This window comes from Ammospiza nelsoni, chromosome 5 (genome assembly GCF_027579445.1).
Source record: "Ammospiza nelsoni isolate bAmmNel1 chromosome 5, bAmmNel1.pri, whole genome shotgun sequence".
In the NCBI taxonomy this organism is placed as follows: domain Eukaryota; kingdom Metazoa; phylum Chordata; class Aves; order Passeriformes; family Passerellidae; genus Ammospiza; species Ammospiza nelsoni.
In genome coordinates this window covers 12,708,856-12,721,443 of record NC_080637.1, presented here as the reverse complement: position 1 = coordinate 12,721,443, position 12,588 = coordinate 12,708,856, and the positions used below count along the sequence as shown (strand labels likewise).

At 36.3% G+C, this 12,588-nt stretch overlaps 1 protein-coding gene across 4 annotated transcripts in view; it reads left to right on the top strand.

Moving 5' to 3' along the window:
• CCDC146 (coiled-coil domain containing 146) overlaps positions 1-12,588 on the top strand; it is a 65,384-nt gene that overhangs the window by 24,087 nt on the left and 28,709 nt on the right. For all 4 annotated transcript variants that reach the window (XM_059473227.1, XM_059473228.1, XM_059473225.1 and 1 more), the window contains 2 exons: positions 5,844-5,926; positions 10,132-10,338. In XM_059473227.1, the coding sequence (XP_059329210.1) occupies positions 5,844-5,926; positions 10,132-10,338 (290 nt within the window). The remainder of the gene's footprint in view (positions 1-5,843; positions 5,927-10,131; positions 10,339-12,588) is intronic.

The window sequence follows — 12,588 nt, the reverse complement described above, 5'->3', positions numbered from 1 at the left end:
TAGTCATTATTTGTTAGTTTTAGGAGGCTCTTCAGCAGTTTATTTTTCATTAAAGGATGCCTGGTTCATCCATCTGTAATTAAAAAAGTAAATTTGTAGAAGTTCAGTGTAAGGCAGTACAATGTATCTACTGTACATAAGTGTATTTATGATTTGTGTGTATGCCATTACTCCCACCTGACTACATTTGTGCAGCCAGTAACCTCATAGCTTCAAGTGTTGTTTTTGTCACCTAAGCTAAGTGTTTAGGAAACTCAGTGACAAATATTTTTCTACTTGAAAAGCTACTAAACATCCTTTTTCTAAATGAGCTTCCCATACTTATTCTGAAGTCTACTTCCTGTAATAAATGTATGTCGTTCCAGGTGAGAGTGACCACATCTTTTTTAAATTTCATTTACAGTATCTATTTAAAATTGTCGGTGCATTTTTCTTTACTTTCTGTCATCGTAACCTTTCTCTAGAATACTGACTTAAGCAAGGCATGTCATTCTCTAAATATCTGCAGTATGGCTATTTCTGTGTGTGCTTTCAATGTTTCCCAATCTCCAAAATGGAATGCAGAATTGCATACCAATAACTACAATTTATTGCAAACTGTTTACCATCTTAAATTAATGACTTTTATCTTCTTGTTTTAAAATACTTTGAAAAAATGTGCTGAAGCCTGAAATGTTGTTGGGTAGAGAAATTATAATTTTGTAAGTGTTGATCTTCCATATGTGTATGAATATTTGAGATTAATTGAAAAATACACAATGATTGAATGAAAAGTATAAAGATTATATTTCCTTGTTTTGTGTTTGGCTTTTTTTAAAGATTGTCAGAGAGGTTCCAACCACAACCTTTTAATTGCTTTTCCTTCATTTTTGGATGCTTCATCTTGAAGTAGCCAGGACATGATCTTCAGAATTAGTGAGAAGTTTTGAACTTGCTCTGAGCAGTGGGCTGAACTTGAGGAGGAATCTTCAGTTCCCTTAGTGTGTTGTCATGGGTCCAAGATTTTCCTGGGATAATTTGGATATACCAGGCACAGGCGAGCCAAACACCTGCAGATATCCCTAGCCCTGTGATTCTGTGGAGAATGGAGTCCAGCAATATGGACAGACATGCAGGAGTTGTAGCATGGGTTCAGTGTGCCTTGTACCTGTTGCCCTGCTACCATGTTGAAGCAACCCCTGAGAAGGTGGCATTGCCTTCTGCCCCAAATAGGGCACACCTGAGCTGTGTGCTGTGCCCAGACTCTGTGGCTTCATGAGGGCTTTGACAGACGAGGCAGAGCTCTCTGTTTATAGAGGAGAACTTACCCTTTCTCTTTGCTTAATGTTTAACCTTTAAATATTATATGAAAGAGGTAAGAAAAGCTCTTCAAATAAACAGCACAGAAGGGAAATTCCAAACCTGACAGAACAGACTGGCCAGAAGAGCCATATGCCAAGGGGCTAATACTATACTGAAATCCTAAGTGTATACAAACTATAAAATATATCAATGCCTTGATATTTTTCTCTAGTCTTCTATTAGGAGGCAAAAGAGTTGTTTGATGAAACATTTCAGATATTTGAAATAGAAAATGAGTATAAAATGTTGGAAATTCTGTGTTAAAATTACACTAAGTGTAGTCAAAATGTCTTGTTACAGTTACAAAACCTACAACTTAGCATGAAGGAAGGGAAAGTATTATTATTCCATTTGAGCTTAGAATACATTTTAGTTGTTTTGCAGTAACTGCAAACATAATTAGAAACACGTGTTAGCTACATCATTTCTCCAAAATGCAGAGATCCTAGGCACTGCTGAAATTAAGTATTTCCTAAGAAGCCTCAAGTGCTTCACTTTAATAATGATTGTAGGTAATTGATGTTGTGGTAATTTCTTGGTGGTGACTTTGTTTATCTTCTGTGCTTATTTTGTGTGCTTTTTTATCAAAAAACTCTGAAAAGTTAGACCAATATTCAGATTCCAGCATCTATTTATGTTTAATATTTGGCTGAATTTTATTCATTTCTGGAAAGTCCCAAAAGAACTTTAAGAGCCTTGAAATTTGAAATGGGAAATGTGCCTAGAGTTAGAGAAAACTTGTTTTGGAATTTCAGATGAGTTCCTTGCTGCATTGTTTTGAGCTGACTGTCAGAAAAAATTGAATATAATCTGATAAAATGGAGAATGCCCACTGCAGTTAATGCAGAGTGAGGAAGTGTTGATCAAGTTAGGGCCAGATTTTGCTAGTTTTGCTCACATGGATGAGTACCTCATTTATCAGGTGGGTCCTCTCCCTTCTGTGGTTTTAATTCCCATTCCTATTCTGACATACTCTCTTTCTTACTAACATCTCCACCTTGCAAGCTTGGAGAAACTACCGTGGATCCAGGGGCTCATGTGGCTGAAGTCAAGCTGGAAGGATATAAAAGAGGTACCTCAGATAGTGTATAACCTCACATAGTGCTCACTTTTTCTTGGCATTTTCATCAGGAGATTTTGAAGATGGGTCTGGTGGGGAACTGTTGGTAGCAAGTGAATATGAACTTGTAGAGAGAAAAGTTTTTCATTTGTACATAACAGCTATTTGAACATAAGTATGCTCTGTTTTTCTCATGGACTCCTACATTTAAATGAGTCCTGCTCAGAGATAAAATATCTACCTTTTCTTGCTAGAAAAATATTAAGGATATGTCCTTCCCTTTCACCTTTTCTGCAAAATTTTCCTCCACATTTTTTGTAATAGAATAGAATGTCCAGCACTTTGGGACTTTTCACTGATTGAAGGAAAAAAAATGCTTTGGAACTTGGGTTTGGGTTTGGTTTTGATTTGTTAGATTTTGTTTTGTTTTTCTGGTAGAAAAGCCAGACTTCGAATCATGTAGCAATATAAAAAATTGTAACAGTTAGAAAATCACAAGGGCAAGTTAAGGGTAACTTAATATGGTAAAATAAACATAACAGAAATTTTGCATTAAAAGAAAAAGATTCAAGTAAATCCAGTAATAAGACACATAATTCCATGTAATTGCATTTATGGGAGTATGGGGAAATGGAAAGCAGAAAGTTGCCAGGCAACCATTTGTTAAAAGACAAATCTTCATCCAACTTTCCAGTAATTCTACATTTAGATAAGGAAAATTTATTCTGGTTTATCCAGATGATTTATCAATGCTGAGTGTGTTTGAAAATGTATGGTGTCTCAGTACATTATAAAATGAGAAAGAAAATCTGAGAAAAGCAATATACAGTTAAATACAACTGTATTTAACATGGAATGGGACTGGAAGACTCAACAAGTCAAGAATATTTATCCAACTATGTTCCAGACTCCAGATCTGAGATCACCAGTATAATAAAATTACCTCAGTTCTTACAAGGGCATTATGGTTAACACAGGACTGAAAGGAAAGTCATCCTCAATTTTCATTTAGAAGCCCTTTTTTTTCTCACTTCTCCATCTTCTCACTCACTCTTTTACTTTTCAGTGTAGCAATGTAAATAGCTACACTGAGGAGATCTACATTTCACCCACCCCAGCAATGTGAGAGCTTCTGAGCGATAAAATAGACTGTGAGTGCATAAATACTCTTGGTTATTTTAGCATTAATGTGGGACAGGCCACCTTGAAAGAATTATATATCTTTATATCAGGGGCATATCTCTTGTCTGGTTTTATCATCACAATTAATTCAATTTTTCTAGAGTAGGATCACATTTGCTCCCTTCTTCCACAAACTATTTCTTCCCCTCAAACAGTTGCCTCTTTCCCTTCTGCTGTCCCAAGAATCTTGGAGGAAAGGGTACGCCAAACTTTAATAACAAATCCTGGGACCAGGGTAGCCCAGTGCTATCTCTTTGATGGCTCTCCAAAAAATACTGTGGTAATGGGAACTATCTGGTGATGAAACTTTCCAGGAAAGTGAGACCACTGCCTTTGGCATGCTGGTATGCCATCCATGCAGCCTGTGTAGTCCTCAATGCTACAAGTCTTCAACCTGCATAGGACCAACCTTCTTGAAATAGAGCTCTTAGCTCTGAACTGAACTGAGAAATTAGGTGTGAAATCTGTAAGGAGTTTATGGACATTAAAAAGACACAGCCTCCAGGACAAGCAAGGTTATTTCTGTGGAAGCATTGTCAAACATGGTGTAGATCTGCAGTGAGAAGCTAAGCAGTAAAAAAACCTGTAATTCACAGGTACAGATCAGAGGAGTGTGGAGAAAGCACATTAGTGAGACACCACACAAACAGGACAACTCTACCTCTGTATGAGGCTAAGAAAGAAATGGGTTGAGAAAGGGAAATATTTTCTTTCTCACAGAATACCTAGATAGTATTTTGAACTTAAGTGAACAGTATCTTTGATCATACAGAATGCCAAAATAAATATTTGAGAGCTGCTTATCTTTAATCTCATGCAAACAAATGAAAGGCAGACCTTCTATTCTTGGGGTCTCAGGGAGCAAAGATTGTCTTTGCTATGATGCAATATTTTGAAACAAATCTTCAAAAAACTTTAACAGTTATCAAGAAAATATATACTTCCTTTGACATATTGACATGTATTCTGCTTCTTGGCCATAGAATTAGTTCTAAATGGTTTCCTCTGAATATTCTGAAGGTTGAATTATAACTGGTAGTATAGTATTTTCTTGGAGCTGTAGTAATTTCACTTCTTATTTCAGGAGATCTGCATAATCTCATTTCTTGGCAGGGTCCCATAGAAGTTGCAGGTCTGACTTGCTGCCCCACCAGGGTAGCCATGGACTTTTATAGAGGTGGATCAGCTTACATTTTTTAATTTGATTTAAACTTCTTCTCCTTACTTGTGACCAAAGGAGGGGAAGAGAGGTTTTCTAAAGCAATATCACCCAGGAAAAGTGTGGCCAGCAGGACCAGGGCAATGATTGTCCTGCTCCACTCAGCACTGGTGAGGCCACAGCTCAAATCCCATGCTCAGTTTTGAGCCCCTGACTAGAATAAGGGCCTTGAGGTGCTGGAGTGAGTGCAGAGAAGGGAACAGAGCTGGAGAAGGGTCTGGAGCACAAGTCTGATGGGGAGTGGCTGAGGGAGGTGGGGGTGTTCAACCTGGAGAAAAGGGGGCTCAGAACAGAACTTAGTGTTCTCTACAACTACCTGAAAGGAGGTGTAGCCATGAGATCAGTGTCTTCTCCCAGGTAACAAGTGATAGAGCAGAAGCAAATGGCCTCAAGTTGCACCAGGAGGGGTTTAAATTGGATATTAGGAAACATTTCTTCACTGAAAGTGTGGTCAAGTGTTGGAACACACTGCTCAAGGAAGAGTTTGAGTCACTGTCTCTGGAGGTATTTAAAGGACCTGTTTGATCTTGGTGTTTGCTGAAGATCTGCACAGGTGTGTAAGGTAATGTGTTCTGTTGCCTGGGGGTAATCCAGCTTTAGCCTAGCTCCTATGTTTTTTACAACCCTATTGCCAGCAGAGATGCTTTAGGCCTCAGTTTTGCCTGTGCAGGCCAGTGGGTTTGTACCAAAACTGAACCTGTTAAGCAATGAAAAGAGGTTACTTATGGCCTGAGTTCAAAGAAAAGACAGAATTATCATGAAATATTAATATAGAGCAAAAGTCAAAGAAGAAATGGTACAGTGCAAGTAGCACTGTAGTTGTGATAGAAGAATTCTTTATGTTCTTATATTTATGCCTTGAATTTTTATGAAAATAAGCAATTTTTTGTCTGTTTATTTGATTTGGTGGTGTATGTAACTTGTTATGTTACCAAAGTCTGTATAAATTGAAAGGCTGCCAATTACAGTTATAAGAAGTTGCAACAGAATGAAAGTATTAGTTCTTAGGAGATTTCATAACTGTCTGTTTGCCTTCCATAGCTACTTTCTGCTGGAAAAATCACAGACACCAGGGTAGCTGAGCTGAAGGAACAGTACACCCTGCTGCATGAGGCTGTGATAAGGTATAATATTCCTTTTCAGACTTTCAGTAGCCAGAGCATTTTGTTCTTAAAGTACTTTCTGCTCATGCTGAAGCCTAATCATCATTTAAGACTTTCTTGCTGTTATAGTTCATAAACAGGAAGCCAGAATACAAGGTTGAAAACCACTACTATTTAATAGAAACTTTCAGGTTAATTTGGGATACTTAAATACTTGTTTAAACACATCTTTGTTTCTGATACAAACATAATAATATTGGGAATGGATGTACAGACTGTAACAGACAGCATACCTGTAATTATCAGTAAAATCAGCATCATGATATTCCTGTTACATTCCTGTAATGCATACCATAATATCCACTGTATTAACCATATTTTATCCACTTTCACTGACAGTCCAAATTGAAAACTTTATGGCAATTCTGTCATTCAAGCTAAAGCCTAATTTAAGTACCCTAAAACTAATTCAGGTTATAGCCCCTTATTTGGATGATGCTGGGATTTGCTGTGCCTCCTGGCAGTCTGAATAGCAGCAAGTGCAAAGTAATGTAAAGTAATTTGAAAAAGGGTTCTCAAAATACTTAGATAACAGTTTTTTTGAGGATAGCTGAGTCTTCTGGTTTTGTGTTAATAAAATGCAGAGTTTGAATATGGTTCTGACTGTGAAACATCACGTGACTTTATTTCAGATTACTGGAATAGATAGCAAATCTTTCTGATAAGCACAGTTAAAAACAACACTTCAGTGTTGTTCAGGTTCCTAGAAAATACAAGAAGACTTTTCTAACTGCTCAAATCTAAACATATTTTGTGGTGTTTGGATTAATTGATAGAGTTTCTACCACACTGGTGTTCACTGAGCTGAAGCAGAAACCAGTAGCTGCTAATTAATTGATTTTCGGCCAGTGTTAGTTTGAAAACAGTCTTTCATTGGAAAAATACAAACATATTCCTACATGTTTTATGCATTTATACAGTATTCTTTTTTATGGGACATTTATTTATGTAAAGGCAATCTCTTTGTGTGTATAGCAAGTGGAATAGGGCCTAAGTGTAAACAGGACTCAGCTGTCCTTTCTGTCACACTTAAAACTACCCTTAACAGAATGCACCAAAAGCATGAAAATGTTAGATGGTAGATTACATCTCTCATTCTTTCCATCATTCTTACAGGAGTATGAATTGGCCATGCTTCTGTAAGAAAGTGGATCAGAGATCATGATGCCCCATTCTGTATTGGGTGTAGTTGTGTGTCACAGCAGAACACCAATGTGTGAGCAAGCACTAATTCTCACAGATAAATTTCTCCTACTGCTAAAAGAAAGCAATTACCAAAAATTCATCATGATCTCCAGTATATTTTAAGAATATCAAAAGTGGGATTCAGACATCAAAATTAGGATTCAATTGTCCATATGTTAAACAAGTAGACATGCTTATCTGAACAAGGTACCAAGGGCCTCTTAACACTCTACAGAAAGAAATAAGGACCACACATTTCCTCCTTATCCAGACATCTGCAAGGGTCTGGTTTTCTCCATCAGCTGTAAGGATTGTCCTGGTGGTAAATGCAGTATGTATATATATTCTCTTCCTGCAAAGAACCCTTCACAAGATCAATGCTGCTTTTTAATTGTTTGCTCTTCACCCTACCAAATGCTGTACAGTTCTGTGGATCAAGAACTTATTTTTTCATATAATAGAGTTGAATTCAATTCCTTTCCTAATTAATGCCCATCTCTCCTAGTGTTGTTGCAATGCCATGTTAAGAGAAATGACACAGGAGGTCATTTCTCTTGAGGTTTTCAAGCTCTATGTGGTTTTTTTCTTTCCTTTATTAGCACATAAAAATCTCAAGGAGAAAGCCTTATATATCTTAGCAGCACAGTTCCCTGTGACAGCTGTGCCAAACTATTGCAACTGATGTCTCTGATATACAATACAGATTTGTCTAAAATCATGAGTGCAATTACTCTGTGTGCAGGTAGTTTCCAAGGCTGTTGCTAATGTACACAGAGCTATAAGTGCAGTCCTCTGTTTAGTGGCAAATTTATTTCTTGCTTTCAGTTTGGCACAATTTGGCATTTCTAAAAGCTGAAAGATGTCACCTGGCAGATAATATATTTTATATTTTTCTTCAAAGTCTTAAGTGGTTTTGAATTTATGTTTGCTGAGAACAGACTGTCATCCCATTGTGATGCTGTCTCACCCATCTGCTTTGTAGTAAGGCTGCATCTAAAGTTGAAGTATCTGATCTTGTATTTGGCCCCTGAAAACCTTTTTAATCACTCAATTATGTGGCCTAGTTGTAGATTTTATTTATATTATCTCAATTTAGGAGCCTAGTATGGATATTCTGTTAACCCAAACGGGAGGATACTCAGATAATAATGATGATTCATTAGCAGATTGGGAATCTTAAGCCTCTGCTAAATGACTAATTATTTCACAAATTCAAAAGCTGCCACATCAGACTGCATAAACTTACTTTTGCAGTCATGGGATTCTGTATTTGTACCTTGGATAGATGTGCAGTTATTTCTTCATTGTCTTCAATTAAATTCAAATTAGAAAATACTGTTGACATCTGTAGGGAGCAAAATCTAGATTCAACACTCAATTCTTGTTTCTGTTTTTCTTTTTTTTATTATCTTGAAAGAATAAATACTCAAAATTTTGTTTTTATGAATTCACTTACATGTTTATGTAACTGTTTGTAAAGTGTATATGTTATGAAAGAATTGTGTTTGAAATTGTGTGTTACTACAACCAATTATATTTTCTCCCACAACTGCATACTTTCTGTTAGATTTAAAGATTTAAATATTATACGGAATCCAGTGTCAGTAAGTCTGTTTATTTTTTGCTTAACATATATGTGTAAACACAGGAAATTATTTTTTCATGATGAAGGCACACGGTTTCTCTTGAATTCTGTGGTTTTCTTATTTTCTAGTTTAGAAACAGGAAGTTCTTATCTAGGGAGAAATGTTGCATGAATCAAAACTTTTTTATATATTATTTCAACTATGTTTGTGCAGTATCATCAGTTTTATATTTTGTATTTTTTTCATAATTTTATCATTTTACCAACTCTGTTCTTTGGTGTGATATGTAATTTCTCTTTCTGTTTAAGCCATAAATGTCAAATTTGAGCCAAAATTTATGTCTAGATTTTCTCAATATGTTTCTCAAAATTCTAAGTTCCTTTGTTTAAAAAATATTGCACTATATTTTTAATTAGTAAAACACAAGTGATAGAGTTCTTCATTCTTCTACATAATTTCTGACACATTTTAGTAGACCATTATATAAAAGTCATAATATAGTGATATTGAGGAGGCATACACAATATTTCTGTAGCATAAAGCATAGGTTTATGTGTAATGCATTGTCTATGAATTTTCATATTGTGTTCCCTTTAAGAGTTTTCCATAATAACCAGTGTATTTTACTAACAGCCTTTAGGATGTTTTCAGCTATCACCACACAAGTTTTTAAGTATATTATGAATACCAGTCTCCAGACGCTGACAGGTGTTACTTTGTTGTTTCTGTGGAGCTAGTCTGGTGATACAAAGCAGATAATTGATCTACAGGCCTTATAATAAGGTTCCACAGATGTCCAGAAATTTTTTTTCAGCTTTTGTGTGTATAACATGAGTTATTTCAGGTCTTGGTGGCACTACAGCAGTAGCAAGACTGCTGGGTCATCACTGGGTAGATGTTCTGGTGTTAATTAAGAACTTAAAGTTGTCATATAGTCCAGACTGGGCCTTGTCCTGGTGGATACTTCACTATTATAGGCCTCCAGTCTTCATCAGATCTAACCTTTGGCACTTATTAGGATAAAATGGATTCCTTGTCTCTTCATTTTTGTCCAGGAAGTGTTAGACAAATAAATTTGACTAAGTAACAGTCTGCCATCTGGTTAAAATTAGATAAAATGAATCTCACTCCAACTGTAGGTATGCAGAAAAACCCCCTTGAGATCAGATTCCACTGCTCTCGTGGCATCATAGGATGATTTGGGTTTGAACAGAATTCTGGAGGTCCAACCTCCTGCCCAAGCCAGGGTCAGCTAGAAGGTCAGCAAAATTATACAGATCTTAATTCCATCTCATCTTGCAAACCTTCAATTAAATATTATAGGTATGTAAAGAAGTATAAATACAAAGCTTGTGCTTCACCTTGACTAGTTCTAAACCAGTCTATTTAATGCAGTTTACAGGAATCTGAGAGCCATCTGTTGCAGGAAGCTGAACGCCTGAGTGCAGAACTGGAACAACAAAGTGAACTGGAAAAAGCAGAACAGCTCTCTGAAGAAGCTCCCAGTGAAGGTTCCCAAATAAGGCAACAACTTTTCAGCTGCCGAAGTGAATACAATGCTACTAAAGGAAGAGTGAATGAAAATCGGTTGAAGATAGAATGGTAGGTGAAAGTGGTCAAATGCTGCTGATTTTATCATAGGTAATGTCAAAAGGTGATCAATAGAATAAAAATCAATCTCCTTTACATTTTACATGGGCACATTTCTTGATGGCTGTCATTAAATGAATTGCCACAAACTTTCCCCTGTCACAGCAACATGTCAGTGATGAACAAATTTGCCATGGTCAGATTTGTAGATAGTTTTAAATTTAGAACATGGATGGGGTTCTTTGAAATGCTTAAATTTAAAATGCTAAGTTTAAAATTTACTGCATTGGATGAATAATATTTAGGTGGGGAAAATTAACATGAGCAAATCTAGCCTAGAACACCTTCAATACAAATGTTTAAAGTGTCTCAGAGACCTGTTGGCTTGGATTTTATGGAACAATGTCATAAATGGACCCAATACTATTTTTAACATCACTAGCACTGTGTGTTCAAGTTTTTCTATTCAGGTATTCAAAGGGAAGTACTTGTATATTTTAATATTAGAAAAATGATAAATTTGCTGTGGAAGGAGTGAAATCTTAACATTTCTATATAAAGACAACAGTCTAGAATGAGCTTGGCATTGTATACATTTCAATTATCTGCATATTTTATAGTAAAATTACAAGCAGAAGTATTGCATTTGTAAAAATAATGTACCTAGATGAAACCTAGATTTTTATTTTGTGGGGGACTTGCTATTTTTACCCATCTTCAATTCAGCTGTAGTGTCATTGGTATGTATATAAACACAAGCACACAATGTCAGCATCTCAGCAGTTAAGATTATTATTCTGCAAGGATATCAGTAACACTGTACACACTGCATGGAGCAGGTTTTGCTGGCAATTCTTTCTTCATTTTTTTTGGTTTTATAGAGCCAAGTGTTTGCTCTAAGAGAAAAAGAAACTTGAGAATGAAACAAACTGGGAGTGGGAAAGAAACATGGAAAGCATCTGGAAAAAATTATTTGCTATGAGATAACTAAGAAACATGAAATTTCCTGAAATAATTATTAAATACAGAATTTACTGCAATTTCCAAGCAGTCCAGAAATGAGTTCTTTAGAAGTATCATGCTTTTTAACCATTTGTCCTCATGTATCTTTTCACCATTTTTCTCTGATTTTGCATCGATTTCCAAAAAAATTGTGAGGATTTATATGTTTAGGTACTATTTTCCCATTCTCTATTTTCTATCTCCAGTGAAAATGAGAATTCTATTCTATACAAAATGCAGTTTTGGCATTATTTCAATTATCCTGCACATCCTTGCACTGGATTAATTTTTATATATGAACTGATTGTCTTGCAGATTAAAAATCCACTTTTCGGGTCAGTCATGCTGTAAAAAATGTTCCTTCACTGTAGTAAGAAACTTATGTCTTATGTATTGGCCAGGATCAAACCCAGCTGTAGAGTCTGACCAGAGAGGTCTGTGAGGTGCATTATCTAATGGAAACCAAAACTGCAGCTCCAGCCTCTCGTGATGTGGGGATTTCATGAGCCAAATGCAGTCCTCTGTGTTTGGGAATCCTCAGCTGACCTCTATTCCTTTGAACTTCTCCTGTCTCCTCCAGAACAAACTTCTGACACTGTAACATGCTGGGCAAAGTGTTCTACAGATTAACTACGTAAGAGCTGCCACCTCCTTACTTTTTTAACCTGACCCCTACAGCTTCATGTAGTGCCCTGCAGTTCTTGTAATGGATGAGACAATGAGCAACTGATTCACTGCTGCAGAATGGTTTGATAGATCTCTTTTGTCCAACCCTTTGCCCTTTTAATTTACCAATTTTTCAAACTCGGGAGCTACAGATTATTTATTTGTTCCCTGTTTGGAATCTGATGGTAGCGTTGGGTCTTATGTGTTTTCTGGGTGTGGACTGAGAAGGATGTGCCTTGGTTATATGTGGATTTGCTTACTGGGAGAGAAATTCCAGAAATATTCAAGAAATTATACTGATTTTGAGTTGGACTAGTCTGGAATGAACAGGACTAGCACAATATGTGTGAAGAATGGGTGAGTGAATGTAGGGAAGAAATGAGAAGTGGACTATGAAAAAAAACAGATTATTTGTGTGAATACATGTTTGTAACGGAGGGATGAGTTTGGTGCCTGTGAAAGACAGTGAAAGTGAATATCCAGAACAGAGTTGTGAGTAGCAGGTGATCTAATAGTAACACTGATGTAAAATGAAGATCCATATGCTTGCTGGTTTTATCCAAAGAGTAAAGCAATGTTTTCTGAAATATTTGG